The sequence below is a fragment of the Danio aesculapii genome, chromosome 2 (genome assembly GCF_903798145.1).
Source record: "Danio aesculapii chromosome 2, fDanAes4.1, whole genome shotgun sequence".
In the NCBI taxonomy this organism is placed as follows: Eukaryota; Metazoa; Chordata; class Actinopteri; order Cypriniformes; family Danionidae; genus Danio; species Danio aesculapii.
Genome location: NC_079436.1, coordinates 30,022,345 through 30,049,676, shown reverse-complemented (window position 1 = coordinate 30,049,676; position 27,332 = coordinate 30,022,345). Strand labels below are relative to the sequence as shown.

General features: G+C 34.4%; 2 protein-coding genes across 3 annotated transcripts in view; both read right to left on the bottom strand.

The window, feature by feature from the left end:
- marchf6 (membrane-associated ring finger (C3HC4) 6) overlaps positions 1 to 17,352 on the bottom strand; it is a 33,959-nt gene extending 16,607 nt beyond the window's left edge. For both annotated transcript variants that reach the window (XM_056476976.1, XM_056476985.1), the window contains exons 1-17: positions 17,070 to 17,352; positions 16,156 to 16,255; positions 13,416 to 13,489; positions 9,920 to 10,063; positions 9,761 to 9,833; positions 9,386 to 9,554; positions 7,057 to 7,249; positions 6,666 to 6,727; positions 6,537 to 6,569; positions 6,393 to 6,444; positions 5,678 to 5,736; positions 5,516 to 5,596; positions 3,786 to 3,854; positions 3,377 to 3,451; positions 2,974 to 3,108; positions 2,769 to 2,888; positions 800 to 900 (exon numbers count right to left, since the gene is read on the bottom strand). In XM_056476976.1, coding sequence (XP_056332951.1) covers positions 800 to 900; positions 2,769 to 2,888; positions 2,974 to 3,108; positions 3,377 to 3,451; positions 3,786 to 3,854; positions 5,516 to 5,596; positions 5,678 to 5,736; positions 6,393 to 6,444; positions 6,537 to 6,569; positions 6,666 to 6,727; positions 7,057 to 7,249; positions 9,386 to 9,554; positions 9,761 to 9,833; positions 9,920 to 10,063; positions 13,416 to 13,489; positions 16,156 to 16,255; positions 17,070 to 17,088 — 1,559 coding nt within the window. In that variant the 5' untranslated portion in view covers positions 17,089 to 17,352. The remainder of the gene's footprint in view (positions 1 to 799; positions 901 to 2,768; positions 2,889 to 2,973; positions 3,109 to 3,376; positions 3,452 to 3,785; positions 3,855 to 5,515; positions 5,597 to 5,677; positions 5,737 to 6,392; positions 6,445 to 6,536; positions 6,570 to 6,665; positions 6,728 to 7,056; positions 7,250 to 9,385; positions 9,555 to 9,760; positions 9,834 to 9,919; positions 10,064 to 13,415; positions 13,490 to 16,155; positions 16,256 to 17,069) is intronic.
- A 2,155-nt stretch (positions 17,353 to 19,507) lies between these two features.
- Positions 19,508 to 22,835, bottom strand: atpsckmt (fATP synthase c subunit lysine N-methyltransferase). Its single transcript, XM_056466893.1, has 4 exons — positions 22,320 to 22,835; positions 22,083 to 22,220; positions 20,973 to 21,023; positions 19,508 to 20,741 (listed from the first exon to the last, which is right to left on the bottom strand). Exons 1-4 carry the CDS (start codon positions 22,599 to 22,601, stop codon positions 20,535 to 20,537), a joined length of 678 nt encoding a protein of 225 aa, XP_056322868.1. The 5' UTR covers positions 22,602 to 22,835; the 3' UTR covers positions 19,508 to 20,534.
- Positions 22,836 to 27,332: the final 4,497 nt, after the last annotated feature.

Here is a 27,332-nt window from a genome sequence, read left to right as displayed (position 1 = left end):
ATATATATATATATACATACATACATACATACATACATACATACATACATACATACATACATACATACATACATACATACATATATATATATATATATATATATATATATATATATATATATATATATATATATATAAAATTGAGTTTCTAAGTCTCCATATCATTTTTTTCTAAACAATATAAAAAGAGGAAAAAAACATTATGTAACACTTGAGGTATGGCCTATGTCCACAGAAGTCAGAGTCGGTGCTCCAACAAACACTAGAGCTGTTCAAAGTACTCTCAAAGTGACGAATGTAAATCTCAGCGGAGCCGAAAGCACAGCAGGGTTAAATGGGGTAAAACACCCTACGCAAACACTCAGCGAAGGCACTTTCTAAGCCATTATTGTTGTGGACACTACATTAACAGCTCCCTGCAAGATCACACTATGGAAATGTCTGCTGGGAATGAATGATGACATCAGGTGTAACACACCTGGCAAATGATGCAACGAGCCCACCTGACACTACAGAGAGTCTCTGACACTCATTAGGTAAAGAAGCAAAGGTCTGACCTGACAGCAGTAATTAGTTAACATTTTATGGCCCTTTCTTTTAAACATGATCTCACGCTAAGAAAGAACTTTGCCTCTTTCTGTTCTTCAATCTCTGAGCAGATTAATAAGAGCAAAAGAAACAATTGACTTTAAGTTCAACCTCTGAATACGTTTACACAAAGTTATGATTAGCAGCTATCACAAGGGGATATTAAGCTTTAGGGCTTCAGGATAATGAGATGGAAATGCAGCTTATTTACCTGTAAAGCATCACATTGTAGGGTAGAAATGAAGGAAAGATGTGCTTGATTATCCGGATAGGAAGCCACAACATAAGAAGAACTATTGAGCCAAACACAACCTAAGCAAAAAACAAAGAAAGAGAGCAAACTTTAATTTTCCATTCAAGAGCAAGGAACGGACCACATAGGACCACAATGCTACTTAAATGAAATTGAATAAATATCAACAAAACTGGACAACTTAGCCATTTTAAATATATATTATATTTATTTTATACATAACTAACATACCAGAGCAGTAATCGAAGTATACTACTAACTATACATATACTATAAATATTTAACTATACACATAACCTAACTGTGCTTTCACATCGAAGGCGGTGAGAGCATCAAAGTTCACTCTGGCCAGCCTGGCAACAACACTGTCTGCCTTCACAGCTCCGCCGGCAAGAGCGTCAAAATTCGCTACATTGATCTCTCATTTAATGGAGCCATTGCAGCAAATCAGTTACATTCCCACATAAAACATGGTTTCTAGTGTGAAAATGTGCCGCACTTTTTATCAAATTCATTTAACAATGGAAGATCTAGCTGCTGCCTGTGGTGTGGCTTTGCTCCACTTATTCAATATGTGTCTATATGTCTAAAATATCCTGAAGCATCAATACTGTTTTGTACTGTCGTTATAGTTAGCATGAGATTCCCGCTGTTTTTAAGAAAAAAAAAAATATATATATATATATAACATTAATGTACATTAGTAACTCGCCAGTAACTTTTTAAATGTATGTCCCTGTTAGAAAACATCGTAAATAATTGGAACAAACAAGTGTGGTTGAAACCAAAGTTCACAGGACTTGTGTTCTCTGGGCTCCTCTCAAGCGGTTGATTTCTAAATTCTGATTGTTTGCTGCCGAACCGCTTCATAGCTCATTACAATAGGGTTGACTTGATTTCAACTCTCCTCGACACCCACACTGGCGAAGACGTGCCATGACGCTTCTTGCTGCTTATCGCCGTCAACTCCCAGTAAAAATAAATGGCTTTCAGCTACTTTGATGCTCTCGACACTTTCAGTGTGAGTGCACAGTAAGACAGACTATACAAGGTCTTTTACATAAGACAGAACAAAATCGTACAAAATATTGTGTAAAATGGGTATTTAAGGTTGAAGAAAACAAGTAGTGCAATATGAAAATGTGGTACGTTTACAAGTAACCATTGTTTTCCTTATTGAGTCCTCGCAAGATGGAGTTTAAGTAAAGTGTCCAGTGCATATAGCAAGAAGAGTGTTTAGATGAGTGACTTGTCAAGCCCACTCACCTGTGTGAAGCACACTCAGAAATGCACAATGGTTTTTAAGAGGTATGGAGTGATTGTAAGAAAGTGTCTGGTGCAAAAGTGCATTATCTACAAAAAGCGCTGAAATGTTGTATTTAAAAAAGTATTTCCTTACATTTTGTGAGCGAACTCAAATTTTTCAGGTTAAGGCTAAATTCTTGAAACTAAACACTGCTGGTGAATAGGCATGGGCCGGTATAAGTTTCTGACGGTATGATAACCCTGGATCAGAATACCACGGTTTCACGGTACTGTGATTACTGCTCTAAAATAAGTTCTTTTTAAATGTCTGGGTAATAAAAAAAGGAATTCCCCATTGAATACAATTTATTTTATTTTAAGAAACATTTATAATATTTTGGATGATATCAGGCTAAATAGTTACAATAAATCATTGACTTCTGCTCTCTTCATTAGTTTCAATAACACTGATTTCTTTACAACACATAAAAAAAATATATGAAAAAAAAAACCTTACATACACTTTAGGAATGGTATAACAGAAAATTTTAGCGGCATTAAAACTTTCACTTTTCCAAACAGTGGTAAACCTTGAAACCGGTTATCCTCCCATGTCTACTTGTGAATGTAAAATGGCCTCCTTAGATAAGGTTCGAAAGAAAGGAGGTCAACGTTTGCTTACCACAGATAATATGAATCGTCTCAGGTGTCTGTATATTGGCAGGTGAATCATTTCCTGCACAGGGTTGAAATCTGGATCATTCAGATTTCTGAGAAACCATAACACTCCAGGCCTCAGTACCTGAGAGATAAGAGGATTTTTTTAGATCTCTCAAAAGTGAACTGAAAGTTCTTTTATGTGGTCAAACTGATATAGAAATGCCCACCTCTCGGAGTAAAAGAATGAAAGATGCAAAATAGAAGACATAGACCATTCCCACCAGCCAGTGAAGAAACATGGTGGTCCCCGGAGCTGATTCGAAACTCAACTCTCTGTCTTTCAATGAAGCGTCAAACATTTCCTACAAAAAGGTAAACAAACATTCATAGTAACTTTGTGACAAATTCTGAGTTAAATAAAATCTACATTAAGTTTATTAAGGCTTTAATGATGCACCTATTAATTGTAATGCTCATTTAGAAATATTTAAATGTAGAAATTGGGTTTAACATCTGTCACTGACATGAATGAGAATGCTGATAACAGCATTTTCCAGATATTACAGACCTCACAAGGTCAAAATGAACAAAAATCATTCAGCACATCCTAAACAAGTGGAAATAAAATACCAAAGAGCAGATATCAAGCCACCAGCCGCAGATGAGGGGGAACACACCAATCTCTACGACTACTAGAAGAGACACCTGGAAGAAACCAAAGATGATCATTTAAAACGAAACCCAACAAAGACATCCATGAATAATACTAAACTAGCCGGAAGTATAACCACACACACAGCATATATGTGTATTAGGTCAACGCCTGTAATCCAAGCTTAGATAATGGAACCTAATTATAGTATTAGTGTGATTGAAAACACAGCATTAGAGTAAATCCTGAAGACCTTATGCAAAACCAGTTGTTGCAATAAATGTTCCGCACCAGTATTAAGTTGTTATTTTTACGATTACTCAACTTGTTTAGCAAACCTGTTGTGAGAGAACAGAACATGCTTACTGCGGATACACAGTAACTGACCTTTACAACTATGTAGCAGACGCCTAACAAGCGGCGTGATCTTTGAAATCTCACAAGCGCTGCTAATCCCTGAGATCTGAATTAAGGAAAGGAACATCAAGGTCTGTATTACAGAAACATCCCATCTTGTGTTTTTAAAGGTCACAAAGTTCTAAAGTACAGTTTCTAATCATTTAACAGAGGTTTATTACATGCATAACTCAAAAGACTGTAGAAAAATGTATGTTTTCAGGTTACAATTACGCCTTTACGTTTCTAGGATTAAATCTACATTAAGTTAACATCAAATGGCTTTAGTAATTGTTGAAACACTTGCATTTCAGAATTATTCAATCACGACACAATCATGTCTTTATCCAATGAGAAGATGCTTTGGTAGACTTAATTATTTACAACAGCATGACTGTGGTGAGAACCAATAAAATGCTAGAGCTTTTATAAACAAAATCTCTCACTGAAATAATCACAGCTATTAAACGGAATAGTTTAGGCGTAGTCAAGAAAGCAGCATTTTAGCAGCAAATAGGGTTCTTTACAATAAGGTTCCATTAGTTAATGGATTAACTAACATGAACAAACAATGAACAATACAGTAAAATAAGTCAATTTAATCATCTTTGTTAACAATTATTAAAATAAAGCTGTTCATGTTAACTCACAGTGGATTGAATATGTTAAGAAGCACAAATTTGAATTTCAATAATACATTAGTAAATATTGAACTATTAGGGCTGGGCGATAAAATCTGTGTCGATATTTATTGACCAAACACAATTGTTAATATCAATAATAAAAAAAAAAGATTCGATAAGTAGTTTCGGTATGAAGCGTTATAGTTTTTTTAAAAATGTGGCTGGCCAGTGCGCACCTTGGAAGCAGTGCCACTAAGCTTATGGTATAGGTTTCCAATGGAGTCATTTCCAATGGACGCGTGCGAATGAACCAGTAACGGCAGACTAATTACCTCAGACAAACACAGCGCACCCAAACACTGCGAACAAACACAATTTGTAATGTATTTGAATAATCATGGTTAGTTTGTTTACTTGAAGGCTCAGATTTGATTATCATAATTTGTGTTGTTGACAGAGTTTGGAGGTTTACTGTATCATTATTATTCACACCTTAAAGTTTGCTTTGATTGTTCAGTATTTACACTTTACCATTACACACACTTCATAACATTTTATTTATCAAGTTTAAGAGTCTCTTTAACACTTACCTTTATTTTATTATAAAGATATATTTTGTTTAAATATTCTTGTTTTGACAATTACAACTATTTGCCTTAGTAATGTTGGTAAATTAAAAAAAACGTGGTTAAATAAAAAAAAAATCCTAATATTCCTAATTATATTGTTTAAAAAAAATTAAATAATTACAGATATCGAATGATATGAAACACGATAGCTTGATCATTTTTTTGCAATATCGCACAGGCCTATGAACTATTATTAATTAATGCTGTACAAGTATTGCTCATTATTAGTTCCTTTTAGTAAATGCATTAACAAAAATTAACAAATGAAACCTTTTTGTAAAGTGTGACCAAAACCCATTGTGAAATTTCCCTAACATGAAATTTCACAGTGTAATTATTGGTATTTGCGACTAAAACTAACATAACAATGAGAGGTTGACATGAAAAAATTCTCGTTATGTTAGTTCTGTAACCTCCTGATATTAAGATTTTGTTTTAATTTCAGGTGTTGCTGATCATGAAAGGATACATGACACACAATGAGTGTGATGGCTAAAAGAACATATCCAACAATAGTGGTGATGAGTCCCTCAAAGTGTGAGGCACGGACCTAAAGAAAGATGAGAGATCACTATCAATGTTGAACCTTTGAAACCTTTCAGTTTATTAAAGAAACTAACGTGATACTTACATATTCTTCAAACCCAAGACCAACCACTGAGAAGTGGCCAATATGGTAGGGGCAGAAAGCTGAGAAGAAAATATTTTAGATTTGAAATATTTAATCAAACGTTTACACTGGTAAAGTTTTCATAATGGGCCACTGCACATAACTATATTTAAAATAGGGCTGCACAACATATAATTTCAGCATCAATATCGCAATAGTCACATCTTGAGTATACACAATGAGTCTGGATCATAAATTATTATTTTGCAAGTGTTTTTTGAGGCCTGTGGCGGTGTAAATGTTTTAAAAGTATTCAGGCATAAGAAAATGTACCATTTGTAACTTTGAAAAATTAATAAGGATTAATTTTATTGAATTGTTTATAAAACAAGGACTATGCAGTATTATTGTACATTTGATTATTCACTTACTGTATACCTGAATACATTTCGACTCTTCAGAAAACAATAAAACGTTTATTTAATTAGCATATTTTTTCCTTATTGATTTTATCTATGCTTATAGATTGTTTGTTATGCACCCACAATGAAATCGTCCCAATGAATTTAAAATGATAAATTCTTTCCAGTTTTTCAACTCTTCTAGAGAAATTGTATTCATATCGTAATTTATAGTCGCAGAATAAAAAAAATATTGCAATGTGTAATTCTTCCAATATCAAGTAGCCCTAATTTAAACGATAATATGGTTTAAACAAATGTGCATGAATGCTTACCAAACACCAAAATGAAGAGAGTGTTGAGTGAGACCACCCAGAACACATGCTCCTAAAGCATAAAAAAGCAAATCCATTGATTTTCTGTTCTTCTGAATTAAATCATTATTGGCAATTTAGAGAGTTATGCCATTACTCACTCACCAGGAAAACCAGAGAGCCATCAAGCCCAAGCATCTGGAAAGAGGAAAGAACAGATTTTTATTTTTGTTTCTCTGAAAGAATTTGGTTTGTTTTACAATTTAGTGACATAAAGCACATAGATATTCTCACCCTTTCCCAAGTAAGCTCTTCAGCTGCACGATCCCATTCCAGAGCATTCCAGTTCATATCATCTGCACAAAACATACAACGTTCCTATGGGTTCCTGCACCAGTCACACCATTCATTCTGTCTGTCTATTTATTTTCACATCACCAACTTATGGCTATTTCATGGCAAGATCAACATAGAAACATTACATAATAATAACTTCAATAACAACTTCGTATTTCAATAATAGTTGATACAAAATAAAAATACATATATAAATACATTTACATTAAAACATTAGATATCATTTTCAGTTACATTTTTGATAAATAACTTTACATTTTTAAAAACATCATTATCAATGTATGCCCTTTGAGGAGATTCCTAATTAGTTTAAAGTATCCTGTTGTACCTTGTGCTCCATTGTTAGCATCCGCCACATCTTCAGCTCCTCCATCATCCTCATCCTCATTATCCAGCTCCATCTCTTCAGCAGGATCAGCGGGGAGGTCAGGAGCCTCAGCAGCTGCAGCATTTTCTGCTGGAGGTTCAGCCGGAGCTGGCATGGGCTGGTTCTCAGCACCTCCATTACCCTGGCCAGGGGCCTGATGGATGAGATATTATATTAATAATGAAGAGAATCGTCCCCTGTGACTGAGTCAACTTGCGGTAAAGCACTGACATGAGAGAAAACTGAATCCGATTCAATCCAAGTGGAAATGAGCAGCTATTCTAGTTGGAGAATGGTCTCCAGAGATTCAGGGGATAATGAGGGATTTGAGGATGACAGAAGGTCAGGCAGGCTACTGTGTTGAGCTCAAATCAAAATGATAATTATAGTAGGACGCAAAGTAAACAAAGCGGGTCATGGCGCAACCTCTGTAATTAGTCTCTAAAGAATATCAAGCTTCAGAAAGTTTAGCTGACATAAGCAGCAACTAGAGCGTCATTCTCATTGTATACAAAAAAAAAAGAAGTTGCTGGTGGAAAGGTTTATTAAGGAAGAATTGGCCACCTAAAAAGACCATGTTCATTCTTTGGCCAAAAAAAGGATTTTAAAAAATTCTGCACATCACATTTATGTGCCAAACAATGATCTGTATGCACAAAAAAAGGTTTATTTTTAATGCTATGCCAGCTTCGATGACAAAAAAATATAGATTTCTAAATTTGCTTATTTCAAGACAAAAAGACAATTAAAAATCGCTGACCATGCACCAGTTTATTCTAACAAAAAATATTGTTTAAATGGGCATTTAGTTCTTTAGAGTAACACTTCCAGGTTATAACTTTTTCCAGTGCAAATTGTAATGCTTTTACTTTAAATATTTCTATTCTATCATATTTAAGCCACTGCAGTTACACTACCATTTGCAATTTCAATGAATTAAACAAATATTCTACAGGGTGGGCCATTTATATGGATGCACCTTAATAAAATGGGAATAGTTGGTGATATTAACGTCCTGTTTGTGGTGCATTAATATATGTGAGGGGGCTTGTAAATAACTCATGAAAGAATAAAGTTACGTTAAAACCAAAGCACACCATTGTTTTTTCTTGTGAAATTCCCAATAAGTTTATTAAGGTGTATTCATTCAAATGGCCCTCCCTGTACTTAGTTCTAGATGTGAATGTTTTATTTGCTGAAATACAAAAGGTAATACTTTAGTTCAAGTACCCAATTCTGACTATTAACTAGTGGCTTCTAGCCCCACACGGAATCTACACATGCAGAAATTTCTGCAGATTTTTCGCCCATCAAGTCTATTTATGTACTTGTGTAAATTTCTATTAATTCAGTTTTGAAAATAATTTCATTAATATTATTGACAAATATGAAAATGTGATTCATTTACAATACGGTTTTGAAAAGTAATATTTTGGGTCTCTTAGTAGAAATATTATATAAGAGACTTGCTTTGTTTACCAATTAATGAATCAAGCTGCATTTGCATTGTAATAATTAAATAAAAGTAATTATTTTTTACTTCATATACAAGTTTATATTCATTTTCAAGCTTTTACTTATGATACTCCCAAAATCGTTCCACATAAATCCACAGATTTTTTCAAAATTCTGAGCAGAAGTAGCAAAACTTTCCGCAGATTCTGTCTGGCCCTACTTATTACCTACCTATTATAAAGATACTGGCTGTTTATTAGTACATTTACACATTCTGCATGATCCTATTCTACATGTTAAACTACATTAGCTTAAGCTACTTTAACTACTATACATAAGCAGCAAATTAAGAGTTTATTGAAGCATAGTAAATAGTTACTTAACAGCAGGAAATGTGTGGTAAAATATAGTATAAAATAAAGCTATTAGGCACAAAAATGTAAATTGTGTTTAGCACCATGCTATGCTACTATGGCTATTATCATGATCAGAAAAATTAAGAAAAAAAACTGCTTATGGAACACCTATTCAGCATAATTAAGTGATGAAAAATCTTATGACACTGAAAACTGAAAGAATTCAGCTCTGCTTTGGTGACGAGACTTCTTTTAAAACCATTTTCAAACTTTTGCTGAAATGTTTTAATGCTAGTAAACACCCGAGTGTAGCGAGGACAAAGTAAAAGAAACTGTACAATAATAGTAATAATGAAATTTGTTTAATTACTCAATCTAATAACACAACTTTAATAGCTAGTCTATTAAGCATTCTAAGGCCGTTTAATTTTGAGGCTGATCTGCATTCAGTCTGACGAAATGCTGCATTGATATTTTACCTCATTGGGCGGTCCTGCGGCATTGGCAGGTTGCTGCTGGTTCTGCTCCAACCATAAAGGGGCTCCACCGTGAACAATCTGCTCCCGCAGCCACACCAGACTGATGAAGGCGCAGAGGGTGCAGGTCACCACAAAACAGCCCTGCAGGCAGTCGGCCAGCAAGTTCTCTCTGCAGAGGATGAGCATTCACTTACCATCACTTCAGAAATATCTAACCATTACAATTCACCACGCAACCACATGTCCACAGTTAAACCCGGGACTGCAGTGGGGATTGAAATAACCCCTCATACCCAGAGTTCACAATGAGCTGATCTGCAACGTAAATGAATATTTTAAAAAGAAAACCTGAGAGCTGTCCTGTCTGGTACGTACGTGGAGAGCATGTCTAACGGCAGAGTCAGGAGCGAGCTTACAGATCCAGTGAACAGACACTTATAGATGCGACCTGCAGGAAAAGGTGAACATTATATGAGTAACACAGCATGCAATGCACAAAACACAGATAGACTGCGGCCTTTCAGCATCACTTACATGCTGTTAATGGTACAACCCCCAGCCAAGCAAAGGCAACAAGCGTGTAATGAAACCAGTATCGGATTGCTGTGCCTATACTGGTGACCAGTCCTGCGAAAATGTCCTGCACTGGGAGCCGTGAAGGCATGTCTGGAGAGTAGACTGAAAGGAGAAGAGAAAAGGACTTATAATTAATCATAGGTAAACATTTCAATAAGAAAAAGAGTAATATTCAGTACTGAGAACTGGGGATTTTCGATTTAAGATGCTCTAGATCCTTTACAAACTACTGGAGTGCAGACTTATTAGGATTATCGAGTTATTTTCACAGTTGTTCAATGTGTATCTTTCTATCAAATCAGAGCTCTGAAATGGCACAAGCCATAACTCTACAAATAGAAACACAGAAGAGGCAGAAGCGTCTCAATTATCTCATCAAAGACCTCAGAATCAAAGCAACAATTACTGCCTGCATAAACACAGATGGGAAGCAAACAAACTGTTGACAATAGTGTCTAATGCTGGGTTCACACCAAACGCCGAGCACCAGGTTGCTTGCTCTAGTTTGTTTTTCACGTAATTTTCCACTTGAGTTGAGTTATTTTAAACATGAATGTCGCACATTCTCATAAGTCACTGTGTCCGATCGACATTTGTCTATATTCGCACGTATGCATTGATGTAATCTATTTACATGAATACTTAATTTTGCTTTTGGTGATAACCCAGCGTAAGATCATTCCTTAAATGATCCATGATTAGAATTAACAAAAACCTGAATTCCAACTTTTATAATAAATAAACACTGAGCTCGCAATTTAAATCAACAAAACCTTACGAACTGACATTATTTATTTCATATGCGCTATGTCACGGTAGAATACTGTTCTAACGAGGCAAGAGGGAATAATTCAAATGCTACTACTTAAAAACGCAGAAAACTGCGCACAATTCACTGCTTGTGAGCTTGCGGAACAGTGTTTCACTGACTCTGAAGTAGGGCTGCACGATTCTGGCAAAAATGTGAATCATGTTTTTTTTCTTAAAATCAAGATCACGATTTTTCTCAAGATTCTGTAAATGTAAAATAAAGGTTAATATGATTAGCCTATTATTATTGTTAATTCTCAAACATATGGTAAAACAACAATAATAATATTAGGCCTGTGTGTAGGTATACTGTTGCTTAAAATGCTAAATTTTGTACAGTCATAATGGTGGACTTTCAATGTCCTGTTTGTTAATTCACCATAAAATGATGACATTGAATATAACCATTCATAATTATAAAGTTGATTTATTATGTTTAAGACATGTGCTTGTCATCTGCCATTGACAACATTATTAGACCATTCATTGTTTTCACTGGTGAACTTAGAACTTTGTCATTATTAGACTCCTTCTTGCATTATACTCAACATTATATATAGGCTAGGGTTGTTATATTGACACAGTAAACATTTATTTTCGTGCACAACACTTTGTGTTCGCTATGAAAGAAAAAAAACATATCCAATGTTTGTTGTAATCATAATTGTAAAATGTGATATGATCATTTAAATGTGTGCACAGGTTTCACTTTCACTTCCTAAAAAAAATGCCATAGGCAAGTAGTGTAAAACTGGGCAGTTTTGTAACGGCGTGCCCGCCAGCCCCGGTCTTCACTTATAAACCTGTTATGATCCCCCAAAGAGGTGCTATAGCCCCCGTTCTCCACATACAAACGCTTACAACAGTTGTGATCTCCCAACGAGACTACAGACTGTTGAGTGGTGCCTTTTAGTTTTCAGTGGGTTTTAGGCTGGAAACAGTCAGCTACATCTGGCAACACTAGTTCTCGGAAGCAGCTGGCGGTCAGCTCACGTCTGATTTCGCAGCCACGAACACATCATTACATGAAGACAGAAATGACATTTTTGGGTAAATTATGCCTTATAAATACAATATTACACTTTTAACGCCATTTGAAGGTGTCAATGTTGCTGTGAAGAATTGTGTGACTGCCTTGCTTCTCTCCTGACCTTGAAAATATAACTGGCTTAATCGTAGAAAAAGCTGAATTAAGATTGTGTGTAGGGTCGAATAGAGATCATGATCTTTTTTCGATTAATCGTGCAGCCCTACTCTGAAGTACAGCATAACCAGGAGACACTATTTCACTGCTAGGGAAAAAAATGAAAGCTCTCCCTCTCTCTCTGCCTTTCTCTCACTTTGGACCTTTGAACTGCTTGCATGTTTGTAAGGTAACTTTTCCTCTCCTCTATCGCTATTAAAGTGATATTTGTGGATCCTGACATAAGTGTGTCTGTAGAGTCAAGAGTGTTTTCTTTGAGCAGGTCAAATTAAAGGTACAGTTCATATGTCTGACTGCTTGTATTAAAGGACAAAATTGTATTACAAATAATATACTGTATAAATATAAATACATTTTAAAATTTTAAATAAAGATTGTGTCTTGAAGAAAAATATATAATTGTGGATGGAAAGCATCGTCAACGCACCGAGATATCGAATTGAATCGATGACATGATAATCATAACCAAACTAAACCGTGAGACCAGAGTAGGTTCACACCCCTAACAAATATCTTTGTATATTTGTGAAATATCTTTGCAGCTTTCAGAACCAAAATTTTTTTATTTTTCTAGCCAAATATAACTTTAATACAGAGAAAATGAGAATTTACAGGAGGTCTTTTAATTATTACACATCTGTATATTAATATGAACACAAAATTAGAACTATAGAAAGTGTTTGACTACTAAAATATTTACAACAATGAATATTTACTACAAAATTATGTATTACTACTGTGCGCTGTTACTGTAGCAAAGTTAGGGAAAAATTTAAGAAAAATACATTCCCTTAAATATTTTTTCCATTTATTATACCAGAACTCATTTCTGGTTTTTGATTTTTCTGCAATTTTAGCAGAAAAATGCTGAATATCCACAATACTTAATCTTTTTTGTTGTCAACAGCCAATTTCTACAATTTTACATTCTGTAACGCAGTGTTGCTTTAAAAACCTTCCGAATAAAAACAAAGGAACTTGAGCCTCCTTTTACTTGCAGCGTATACATTTAAATCAATCACACTCATGTCAAACTAACTGCACTACCCCATAATCACAATTTTTCACATAAGTTCTACTTTTCATGCCATATCATATTTAGTTTCCTATTAAAATGCAAGGTCTTTACAAATAAATGCACTTGTGTTTACATTTTTCTAGAAGCGATTGAAGAGCATTGCCAAAATCTAAATTAAAACCCATTAGGATTCACTCTGGACCCACTGTGGGCGTAAAAAGTGTTTTTCACCTCAGCAAGTGTCTACGTCAGACAAACACGAGTGCGGTGCTTTCAGATCACATGACTCAACCCATAGAAGCCTATCGCTCTGAAGCACACAAACGCTGCTATTGAACAGGCTGGTCGAGGTCATTGTGACTGTATAGAGTCGTTCATGGCTTTACCTCCCCTGAAGAATGTAATGAGAATGGGTTACTTACTTGGCGTGAAAGCAAATCTGTGCTTGCATAATTCGCAGTATTCTTTTCTGCTGTGTTTAAGCCACTGCACCAAGCTGTGAAAACATAAGAGGGGGGCAGGAAGCGGGCGTTAGGGTGATGATCAGACGTGCCTGAAACAGAACTGAAAATCCTGCTTCATTTTCCCATTTCCACATGGAAGGAATAACAACAGCTGGACTTCAATAGTTGGTGAGTTTTAAACTGACGTGGACCCCTGAGCTTGTGAGTTACAGCTTGTCAGTTGTCAAATAAACGTTGCTGGCTGTTTCCATTCAGCAACCGAAAAGAACAAAAAACGAAGACAAAGCCTAACAAAAATAACTGGCCCCAATAGAAAGGTTAACCTATATCTCGCTATCAGAGGGAACAATCTGCTGTGCTGACAGACATTTAGTCCTAGAAAGAAAAGCCGAATTGTTAAAAAAAAAAATGTATTAAAATGCTTAATTCTCATTCGTTTCCATACAATAAAAATGTGATGTATTGTGCAGCCCTACTGCTTATGATATATTCATTTCAATACAATAAAAATGCTTCAGTCTTTCTCTTGCTGCCGTCACAGCAATTTAACATGCTATTCATGTTATAGTTTGGATCAGTGTTTTTAAAATGATAGTTAACCAAAAAATAAAAATAGATAATTTGCTCATACTCAGGTCATCCAAATTGCAGGTGCCTTTTTTCTTACATTTTTTCATTCTACTTAATAATACTGCAATATATCATAAGCAGTAATTGCTGCACAATATATCGTTTTAGAATCTATATCGCAATGTGTGTATCCGCAATAGTCACATTGCAGGGTTACACAGGATTACAATATTATAGCTGAACAAGAACCACGGTTCAAAGCATACATAATATTGAGTCATCGCAAATTTTAACCATAATTTGATTAATTGGTTTATCGTCTGCAAGTGTTTTTAAGGCATGTGACTGTGTAAGCATTTCAAGTCTTTTTAAATAATTTAGGCAAAATAAATTGTTTGTAACTTTAAGAAAGATTGATTTCATTTATGTGCATATATGACGAAGATACACTATCCACTTATTTTACATTTGATTACTCCTGGCAGGCAGTCCTGCCAGACTTCCAGACAACCATAAATTATGATTTATTACATTTGAATTTTCACTCTTTTGTATTAATCAATGCTTGTGATAGGTTGATAATATTTTCTTTGCAGATGCAATCACCTTGATCTTATTGAATGTAGTTTTATGAATTCTTTCCAAACAGAACTATTCATTTCTTCTGGTGAAATTATCCTCAAAAAAAAAAAATCACAATATGTATCATAGAAATACATAATATCATAATATCTTTTCAAATATTGTGTAGCTCTAATAAGCAGCCATAGATATAACTTTTGTTTTGCTTATACAGTTTTTATATCAAAGCATTGGTCCACAGTTTCAAATAAAAATGCTTTACTTGAAAAAATGAACATGCATTTCTAATGGTTTGAGGAGAATACAGCATTTTGGATGGTTTTATTGACTTTTACTTGGACAATACATATTATCAACATAATATGATAACTGCAATGCTTTTAAAAATATGTAATAGATCAAAGTAGATCAAAGATCAAATGCTTAGGTTAAATAAAAATCTTTTAAATTATTTAAATTAATCAATAAAAAAAACACCTATAAATGTTTTTTCTGGGTCTATAAATGCATCTTTAAAAAATTTGTCTGATAAAGACTGCTGTCTTAACTCATAAAATAGCTTCTGTTCAAATACAAAAGTTAGATCAACAGCATGGACAGTCTACTTTGACCTATCCAAAAACTTGTGTATTTAACTTGTTTGTGTCTTGATATAAAAGTGTGTACTACTGTTAATCACACCACAGGATTCATTTAAAATAAGATGGTAATCTGACACTGTACCCATTTTGACTAAATTAATTTAATAGTTGGGTGAACTGTCCCTTTAAAAACACTTTTATTCATGTATATAAGGATTTAAGATTAAAAATGCTGCTCTTCTAACATTTTCATTAATAATCCTGAAAAACTGATAAGGCAGCACACCAATTTTCAACATAGGCAATTAATAACAAATATTACTTGAGCATAAAAATCTGTATATTAGACTACTTACTGAAGGATAATTTGCCAGCACATTATTATTTCATTTAAACTGTAATAACATTTCACAATATTACTGCTTTTTCTGTATTTTGATCAAATAAATGCAGACTTGAATAGATAAAATATCATTTGAAAAACATAAAATCTTTCCAAAAGTTGTGCATTACCTAGATTTCCACCAAATCATCTTAGCCATGCTTAGGTTTTGTACACTTGTTAGTGCACAGCAAGCCATTTGTGACCAACAGATCATACTCTAATTTTATTATTATTATTATTATTATTATTTTAAGGCTAGCAATCCCTTTTTGCAAGTGCTATCAATTTCATGCAGCCCAATTTTTGCAATTACAGGACACAGAATTATTATCACTGCAGGACATTCAGCACTGGTAACTGCTCAAATTACAATATTCTAAATTTTTATAGCAGCCACATTAAACTAATAATAAAGTGCCTTTAGGCATAAGCCACGTGTTTTTGTAGACTTTTTTATATCCTATTCCTGGGTTTAACAAAAACAAACTCTAAATCTGGCATGCTGACAGTCATTTCATACCGTTTGACCCCAAAAAAACATCATAAAGACAAGGAATTTGAAAAAGAGCAAAGCTCTTACCATTCTTGGTGGATGAACTTAATACTTCCAGTACACACACAGGGATGGTAGAGGGGTTTGTCTTGGGTTCCCTCAGATCGACAAACCCTACATATATCAGCTACCAGAAAAGATGCACAAAATAAAAAAAATTAAACAAATACATGTACAATACATTAAACTAACTAAGGATGAAAAGGACTGAATTCCACAACAACACAAAACAGGCTTTCTGATACTTACTATCACATGTAATATATTAAGATACAATCAAAACAATTTAACGCTTGCAAGAGTATAACTTACAATTTTGTCAGTCCACCTCTTGCTTATCTTAGCCCTCCTGCTATAATAATAATAATAATAATAATAATAATAATAATAATAATAGCATAAATCTTAACTGGATAACAATGAATATAATCTAAAACAACTATAACTCTGACACAAGTCATTTTCAAAAATCAATGAGATGTCATTGTAAGCAGTGTTTCAAACGTGGTATACGTGATATCACTGATCTAATATATTACATTTATGCTATCGTGTTTCAGGTGCGTTTACACCTGGTCAAAATAACACAAACAAGCGCGTCACATTACACTTCACTACAAGGGCTACAGTTAAGCTAACAGGAATAATGTGGTTTTGAAAATATAAATGACATCTCATGAATTTAAAATCAAGTTCAAACGCAAATGAGTGTCTTTATTTGGACGTGCTAGGAGGATGACAGCTGTACTAAAGACCAAGCTGGCAGGAAAACATTAGCTCGTTAGCTTGCAAAGGCCAGATCAGAACAGATGCAGATTTTTGTTGAGCGTAGCGTCCAAATCAAAACATAACGACAAATAAACTTCAGTCAAGAAACATTTAAAAAGCAAAAACGAGCAAACAGACAGCAGCCTGAAAGCCTCCGTGTCTAGACAGCTTACCTTCTTCGGCAGTGTCCATCTTGAACGGTGACGCACTGTCCTCTTTACAGTCAACACATAACACTCGCCGCGAAACAAAACACAATTATCAGCTCACAACCAGGCTAAAATACAGCATGACGACATCGATCCAAGCATGAACGCCGCATAACCCCGGACTGGAAGCCTTTTCTTTGTGTAGTGCTCGCGGATAGCGCTGATCCAGCTACTTGTTGGCCGACTACATTACTGCTCGGCTGAACATGTTTGTGGCCTCTGGATGTGAATGTGCTGCTACGGTTTCGATTTACGGCAGTGCAGTGCGCATGCGCAAAGAACGCGACACTTTCTGGCGTTTTCCGTTGGTGACTCGATGCATTTGCATTCACCACTTTTGTTTGGTGTGCGTAATTTATGTAACCGTGTATTTAAGATTTAATTATCATTATTTATATGAACACAATACGAATTTGTAATGTTTGTAGTTTACGTATACGTTAAGGGGGTGAGGCAGGGGACTTTGAATCTGGTCACACCAGGGCATGTGGTTCAAACACACATACACACCTTTCTTTTATCATGATAGACATTTGCATGTGCTTATTTTTGTAATAGGTTTGTTAGCAACGTTTTGCATGTGGACATTTGATCCCCACAATGTAGACTAGTTAATCTGTTTGTGTGTCAGTCTAGTGGTATATTAATTTATTTGTAAAATTTCTCAGAATAACAATGAGGATTTTCTGTGATTGGAAATCAGGCTTATTTCATTCTTTTAAAGTGAATATAAACTTTACAAATATTTATAAATATAAATGTTTTCAGAGGAGAATATATAAGAAGTGTACAGTATCATGTATAATATTTTGATCATTCTTTTTCAAATATTTCTCAAGAGCTGTTTAACTTTTTTTTTCACATTTTAACATTATTTTAACACATTTAACAATATAGTAATTTCTTTTGTCTTTGCCATGATGACAATACACCACATTTTACCAGTTACTAGATGGTAAACTGCAATTTAATGGCTTCACTTGGTTAATTAAGTTATGCCAAATGGGCAAGTTATATGAAAACAATGGTTTGTTATGTTGCCAATCAGAAAATACATATTTTCCTAATGGGGCTAATAATTTTTACCTTTAAAAATATTTGTTTTTATTAAGAACTTCATTAATTCCAGCTAAACTAAAAGAAATAAGACATTCTCCAAAAGAAAAATATAGAAAGTACTGTGTACTGACATTTGATCCCTACAATGTAGACTAGTTAATCTGTTGGTATGTCAGTCTAGTAGTATATTTATTTATTTGTAAAATGACCATTTGTCAGAATAACATTGAGGATTTTCTGTGATTGAAAATCAGGCTTATTTCATGAAATACTGATTTCTTTTAAAGTGAATGGCTTAACCTCCTTAACGGCTCCGTGATGTCATTTACTTCTGCATTCTTTAAATTTTAACGGTCAGTACTGGCTCAATACCCTCATAAGTGGTTCTGTTCTCTCATCAGCTGGAATAGAATAACTTTTGCATAGATTGTGATAAACACATTTTTTCTTTTTTCCTATGATTACTGACATGTGCAGGAACCAACAAAATGAATTACAGTAACCTAGACCACACAGAACCTAAAAGGTACACTTTCAAAGTTGAGTTTACAAAATAAAATTATAAAGCGCCTCTTTTTGGAGGGGTTTATTATAACGCAGACAACATATACAATTGTTTTATTCAATTTCACTTTCAACATTTTTTTTTTTATTGCACTTTCAACACTGCAGTGTTTTATGAAAATTCAAAGTTTTTTTTTTTTTAATGATACCAAATTTTCACCTCTGCATGTGGATTTTGGAAGCCTTTTCATTTGGGTATAGGCAAAATCCAGACGGAATCCCCAAAATAGCACTTGACTTCAAGAGGTTAACTTGGTTAATTAGACAAGTCATTAGAAAACAATGGTTTGTTCTGTAGCCAATCAGAAAAAAAATATTTTCTTATTGCTAATAATATTGACTTTTCAAAATGTTTATTTTATCAATAAAAAATGCTAAACTAAAAGAAATAAAACATCCTCTAGAAGAAAATATTGTAGGAAATACTGTGAAAACTTTGCTCTATTAAACAGTGCTTGGAAAATCCAAATTATCAAACAAAAAGTGTTTCAGGGGTAATTAATGTGTCTACTCTTTGAATAAGGGATACATGAAGAGAAACTGCAAAATTATAAGTTCAAGGCACTCAAAAAAAGTGAAAATATATTTTAAAAAGCCATTAACATGGCTATTCTATTAGAACTGCAGCAAACACTTGCCCCCAGGGTAACAGAGTTCACTCTATGGTCACATGACTCAATAGAATATATAAACAATACAGAAATAATATATTGAACACAAAGTCATTATTAATTCAATAATGGAAGAGAGAAAAATATTACAGTTTCTTAAATCTTAAATTCATTCAATCATTTTCGGCTTAGTCCCTTTATTAATTATACATGCCACAGCAGAATGAACCAGCAACTTATCCAGCATATGTTTTACACAGTGGATGCCCTTCCAGCTGCATCCCATCACTGGGAAACTTGGATATTATAGTGCTATATTATAGAATTTTGCCTTCAACTGTATATGTTGTCCAAAATTATTGATACCCGCTTATTCATTCAGTTTTGCAGTCTTGATTTTCTGACATGACCGAACTTTTTGTGGAAAACCTGAAAAGAGGTCATGGACAATTTTTCAATCGCTGCATGATTTTTAGGTTCTCTGGTCCACATTGGTGCTCTTTCCTCCTCAATTCACCCACTCGTTTTATGTAGAGTTAAAGGTCAGCAGACTTAGATGGCATGGCTTCTGTGCTGTGACCCATTTTTTGTTGTCGATTTTAATGTTTGTTTTGGATCATTGTCTTTCTAGATGATCCAACCATAGCCTATTATAAGAATTCCAACAGAATCAGTCAGGTTGTTGTTGTTTTTTTTTGGTTGGTTGGTTTTTAGTAGAATCCATACTGCCATGTAACTGAACTAATGTCCAGGACCAAAAACAGACTCAAAACAACAAAAAATCAGCTCTCCATTTAACTGTGACTATTGAGGGCTTTATATCCCAAACTTATTCATTGTAATTACTTACTTTTATTCTTTGCTGCCATCTTTCAACCAATCAGGTTACACAAGTTATCAGCAAAATGATGCATCTTCGATCAGTTTTTAATAAGTACAGGTTAGAATAAGGATGTTGTCATGTTGAATAGACAAGTCTATGTCATCCTTATTTAAATATCACATAATACATCTCTTAGATTATGATAAAATATACTAAATCTATTTAATTCTGAAATACAAATTCCCCCCAAAACTTTTTAATAAGGAATATTATATTAAAACAAAGGACATTGAATTTTAAATGCAAAATTGAATGTTACAAGCTTACATGACAGACAAAGGTTTTGAAGAAAGAAGCAACTGTTGTGGTAGTTCACTGCTGGTGAAGTGGCACCTCTTGTCTTTCACTGTCTTTACCATTTCTGGGAAGTTTGAATGTTTTGGCATTATAGACCCACACAGTGTCAATTCCTTCTCCAGCTACATCATTAGGAGTCCATGTGGGAAAAGGAAAGCGACAAGCTACTACTTTGGCTGAACTCTGGAGCTCTGTTTGGAGTTTGACTTCAAGCAGCTCCATCTGTGGAGAAAACAATTACAATGTCTCTCAGGTGCAATATTACATAAGTAAAAAAATAATATTAGTCAGTTAGTAAACATGCATACTTAAAAAAAATATTTATGAAAACATAGGCTCTGGTGTTTAAGGACTTACATTTTTTAAAATAAAAATAAAAAATAATATATATAAGACATATTTTCAGGTTTTTGCATCAGTTTTTATACTAATATTAAAAATTCAAGATATTACCATTTGAGGAACTCCAAAGATGACCACGTTGGTGTACTCTGAAAAACTGACCTATGAAAGAAGAAAAAATTAAAACAAACTTGTGTACGGTGGCCGAGAGAGCTTAACATGCTGCAATTTAAGAAAACGCATGCAATTACAAAGAACCCCAGTAAAAAAAAAACATGCTGCATTTCCCCACACTATAAACAAATTAATAAAACACGCTGCATTTTCTCACAATGCCAACAATTTACGAAAGCACACTGCATTTTCTAACAGCGCTTTCAAATAGCTCGGAAGACAACAGAAATGTTTCAAGGGGACCATAAAACATGGCGCACCCGGCTGCTTAGGTTATTTAGGCTAATATTTTAGGTTAATCTGTTTATGTAGACAAACAGAAAACTCACCTTTAAAAGATCACCTATGTATTTGGGTCCACTTGAAACAGTGTTCCATTCTTTGCAGCGTGTTTTAGTAAATTGTTTGCATAGTGGGAAAATGCAGTGCCTTTTTTTAACAGTGTATGCGTTGTGAAGATTTGGAGCACGTGTGCTGTCGAACGGATGAAGATCGTTTCTTAATTTGGTCGCATTTTTTGTAATTGCATGTGTTTTCTTGAATTGCAGCACGTAAAGCTCTCTCAGCCACCGTACTTGTGACACCTTGACTTTTGTGCATACAGCTATGACAAAATTAATAGACCGCTAAAAATCGATTTCACTGGATTTTCCTAGTGTATTATGTATAGTTTATAACAAATATGGATTATTTATTAATTCTTCCAAATTTCAATTTAAAACATCGCTATTATTATTATGCAATGTAATGTTTTTAGTTGTTGTACGATATGAAAATCAGGGTTATTCGACTGAATATTGACTTAACTTTTTTTGAAGTTAAATTTATGAGATTAATAAAAATAAAAAATTAATATAAACATATGAGTCTGCAAAAAATTAACTTAAAAGCTGGTTTATGCCATACATTCTTTTAGCATAATTTTAGAAAAACATTCTTAGAAAAATATTCATGGAATGTCTTTAGATCGTTTGATGTTCTTGATGAACGTTCTCATAATGCTGATAAAAAACATTCTAACAACATTAATATGATGTCTGTTCTCACCTTCCAAAGGTCTGAAATATAAAAAGATGTGCTGTGATGAACACCTTCCCTCCAGGCTTTGTAACGGGAGTACAACACCAGCCATGGGTTCAATTCAAAGCCAACTGCCTTAAAGCCTCTTTTTGCAGCAGCAATAACCTTCACCAAACCAGACAGAAGAAAAACAGCTTTTAGGTCTGTGACACTTGAATGACACTGTAAATGCAAAAATGAAATGTTTAAGATCAAGATACTCACTATCCGTCCATCTCCGCTTCCAATATCCACCAGGGACCCCGATCTACCTTTTAAAACACCGAAAACATTTTCTAACTGTGTCCCGGTTGCAGGTACGAACGGAAGACAAACTTTCCTCAGTGCTGGTGCAACAAACGGACCGGTCACCGCATACAGAGCCACCAACGAGCCTCCCACGGCACAAGTTGCAATAATACCGAGTCTTTTTTTAAAAGAACCTTCACCGGATGATCCCTGCTTATAAGACTCTGTGGACAGATCTGATTCTGTCATCTCAGACATACTGGAATGAAAATAAGCAGTGACCTCCTCACTGAATGCCCAATGACAGCACGCAGCTTTTCACAGACTTCATCAAAGCCGTCATATGAGAAAACAGCAAATCATTGTACTGATTTCATGGTGCAATATACAAATAAATATATTGTCTATTTATTGCACTGATATTTTTAAAACTACCACAAAACGTCAACGTTATTTAACGAGACGATAGCCATGTGAATCGGTGCACCTCGTTTTCTGTCCGATGACAGAATAAAGCGACATTAGTTCCGCTTTGTGTCATTTATGCAACTAGTATTAATTTATGAGAAAATAAAATTCGAAACTTACAGATATATAACAAACATTGGTTCAATATTTTCTGTATTTATTTATTTATTTATTATTTAAAGTCCTATTATATTTAAAAAAATAAAAATAAATAACTGTAACTATTTTGACGTTCCAGAGGGAGGCACTATTGTGCAGATGTAACTCCAAATGGCAAGCCAAAGTAGCTTTAAATCATGTTTGTTTTTGCCAACATAAAAACACGATGAATGAATATTACATATATGTATGTCTGTCTGTCTCTATGTATGTTTTATGTCTTGCTTTAATTAAATAATATAATTGTAATGAACCTGGCCATCGGGAAGGAGGTGAAGAACCGACAAACTTTCAAATAGTTTAGTGAAAAATAAACCAAACAGTAGCAGCTTCTCATGAAGACTGCCACCAAACTGAAATCAAAAGCAAACAAACAAAATATCCAGGCATAGTCCTCTCTCGTCTTTCACTGCTGTCTCTCCTTTTATGATCCAGAGCTTCACTGTGGGACTTGAGTCCGGTGCGTGAAACATATCACTCAACGACCTCGCTTTGTTCTCATGGCTCTCAGCACCGCCCTACTCGCTACAATAATATAATGAAATAATATAACACTGAATACAGTGTACTGTCTGTTAAACATTGTCAAACATCCTTTTTTAGGTTTATATATATATATATATATATATATATATATATATATATATATATATATATATATATATATATATATATATATATATATATATGTATATATGTATATATATATATATATATATATATATTTTTTTTTTTTTTTTTTTTTTTAGATTTTGTAATATATCAGTATTACTGTGCATTATTCTAATAGTTAAACTAAGAATTATTTTAAAATAACTTTAACTGAAAGTGACATGCAGTCTTGAGAGAACAAAAGTGTGGTATAATTGGAATACTTAAACTCTAAGTCTGTAAAATAAACGTAAAAGTTTGATGATCACTAGTCTAATGATTATAAGGTTTCTAAGGATTCTCATGTTGCTTTTCAGCTTTAAGGCCGGCTCACACAGTGTGATTGCTTTATAATCCTAAATGATTGTAGCATGTCAAACTGCACGAACATGGCTCCCATGTCACACTGTACGATTTCAGCTGTCATAAAATCAGACACCCCCGGAGTTTGGAGACCGCCCCCGGAGTTTGACGTCATCCATCCATGACATTTTCACTATCCCGCGTTCTGAAATGAATACTCACAGAAAGTATAATCAATCTGTAGTGGCAATTTTGCACTCAGCGTGTCTCAATAATAAAACCAGAATAGAAAAACTGTATTGCCATTTCCCCATTTTTTTTTTAAGTTCCCAGGTTCTGCAGGTTGCAATGTCCTGAATTTTGCTTGCAAATCTTAAGCCAATTGTAATGGAGTGTTTTGGTTCAATTTGGAATTTTCCCAACCAGCCAACACAATCTCATGGCAATTCGTAACTTTTTGCTTTAGTGGCTAATTCGTATGTATTTGTATGATCTACTTCGTACAATTTAGTACGATTTGCTCATCCCCCAATGACGGTTGGGTTTAGGGGTGGGGTTAGGTGCCACGACTCCTTTTTAAAATTGTACAATTTCATACGACTGAACTCGTATGAATTAGCCACCAAACTTTCTCGTGATATCAGGCTGAACCAGCGCAGAGCCTAGAGTGAGTACTCCGACTTGGCCCCCCTGGTCCGTTGACATTTTCCCATGGTCATTTAAATTGTTGCATGGATTGTGCCATCAGATTCGGCGCTCCTATTGGTTCTTGGATTGACGCTCATCGCAGAGCGTTGTCACACTGCAGGAAAGTGTCTGAAATCTTCTGACATTACCAGAACTTCATCGGAGGAAAAATCTGATCGCAAAAGCCATTAAGTGGCTGTCTGTAAACATGTCAAACCAATGATCACCGATCACAGATTTTAGCCTAGGATGTCAGGAATCTTTTAGGATTTTTCAAATTCGTGGCTGAAATCTCAGCATGAGCAGGGCTTTAATGTGCTTTAGAAAAATTATAAATGAAGCAAAAGGGTATAAACACATGACTGTTACTGGATGATGATGTTGAAATGGAACATTCGTTTGAGTTTGAACTCTACAGCAGCTTTCATTGGTCAGGGAGCACCTAGAAGCTATCTGACTGACATGTAATACAACCAATCACAGTTCATCTTCCTCAGAGATATTCTTAGTCATCAAATAGACAAATTACAGACAATATGTGTAGTCATTCATTCCTATCAATTTGATGCCTAGTCGATTTTTAGAATACTGTTAGACGTTTAAGAACTATTAACAACTATCAAGAATGCAGTTGAATAGGTAATAATGAGAACATTAAATGCTAATTCAGCTTGCCATAGTCTGCTGCCGCTTTTTCTATTTTAAATGAGGTTTGTAATAAAGAAACACTACTTTTAAAAGACCTTGAAATGTTACTATGATAAAGTTGAAAAGTTTTAGAAATGTTTATATGATTGAAATCACAGCAGAAAGCAAGGAAAGAGGAGACATGAAGTGGAAAGGCATATATATATATATATATATATATATATATATATATATATATATATATATATATATTTAAAAAGAGCACCATTTGCTCTACATAACATTGTGAAATAAAATGAGCAGCTGTTTGCCATTTTATCAGTAATGTTATATGAGAAAGAAAAACTTGAACATGAAGGGTAACAAAGTGTAAGCACTGATTTTCCATACATAAAAGCAATGAAAATACAAATAAATGCGTCATAACTGAACCACACAGTTCAAAGAACGAAAAAAGGTCTGTTCTGCACCACAAAACACACAATGGTGAAAATAACCATAACAAGAATGACCTGTTTTATGATTTAAATAATATCCTCAATCAAACATCATCAAACAAACAAACAAACAAACAAACAAAATTATTTACATCAAGCATATGCAATAAAGCCCTAATACCACTTTTCAATATTAGGATCAGGAGTGCATCAAAGGACCAAAATATATGGATTAAATAAAACATAAAAGGAAAACTGACTTTTAATATTAACTGAATGCATATCATGCCCGTAGCCAAGAGGGGGTCAAGTGGTTCAAAAGACGCACCCAGCACTGATAAAGGTCCAGAATTTATTTCATACATGAGCTTATTTGTCCCATTTTGACTACTGTGTCATCATAAATCAATTATCATATTAAATAACCCATCAAAGAAGGCTTCCAATGAATGCAAACAATTATTTTTCATGAACAGTGCAAGAAAACATACAATCTAACATAAGTGAGGTCATCTTTTACTACAAGTAACTTCTATTCTGAATCTTAAACCTTCTTCTTGATAGAACAAATTAGAAATAAAACAATTCGAAGCACCAAAACCGGCCCATATTAAAGCTATTAAAGGGCATCTATGATGAAAGTCACCTTTTTTAAGTTGTTTGAACAGAAGTGTGTGTAGGTACAGTGTGTCCACAGTCATATTGGGGTGACATAAAGACAATAAGTCTCTTTTTAAAAATTTCCTGCCGTTAAAATAGAATCGAAATCCCTTCCATTTTGAGGCCGACTGAAACGTGATGCAGGAGTGTGGTTTCCTGGCTCACCAAATTGATTGACAGCTGTGTATTAACATTTCTCTATAGTAACACGTATAATCAAATCAACAAGACAGGACCTGTTCAAAGCAACCGGCATTAAAAGATCTGTTCAGCTCACTGTGATCATCAATCATCAAATGTGATCAAGAGTGAGCTTTACAAGTTTAAAACGTTTTTAAAACAGTGCATGTTTGTAATGAATTACAAAGATTTTACAGTCTTTACTTTATCACCACAGCCGCATGTCATTAAAATGATAAAAGAAGCTTCAATCCCGGTTTGTGGACGTTAAATTAGATTTATTTTGTACATTAACATAATGGATATCCATACAGCAGTGGATTTTAATGTGTATCCCTGTCACATTTGCCATGCAAAAACAGGGCTAAGTTAAACGCACACGATGTGTGTGTGTGTGTGTGTGTCTGTACGCTGTGTGTGTGTCCCCGTGTGTGTACTTTGTAACGACAATGTGTGCAACTCATCGTTGCAACTCCACAACACATACATCTAATAATCAATGGGAAAGTTCTTCCTGTAGTATTTCTTACAAACGTTACGGTAGATCTGCTTCCTTCATGTCACTGTGCTGTTTATCTGACGCAGTCAAGGCGGAGATTGAGGCACACTCTGACAGGCACGTGGGAACAAAAACAGCTACATTGTTGTTCAGAGCAGAAAATCCAATATTCTGAAAGCTATAATAAATAATCTGATGGGTGTTTTGAGCTGAAACTTTACAGACATATTCTGGAGACACAAAAGACTTACCTTAAATATTGAAAAGGGGGTAAAATAGGTGCCCTTTAATACTCCT

Coding starts and splice junctions, on each gene's coding strand:
- atpsckmt (XM_056466893.1), bottom strand. CDS start 22,601: ATGTCTGAGATGACAGAATCAGATCTGTCCACAGAGTCTTATAAGCAG. Junction 21,024..22,082: donor ATATTTCAGACCTTTGGAAG/GTGAGAACAGAC, acceptor CTTCTTTCATAG/GTCAGTTTTTCAGAGTACAC. Junction 20,742..20,972: donor TCTTTGGAGTTCCTCAAATG/GTAATATCTTGA, acceptor TTTTCTCCACAG/ATGGAGCTGCTTGAAGTCAA.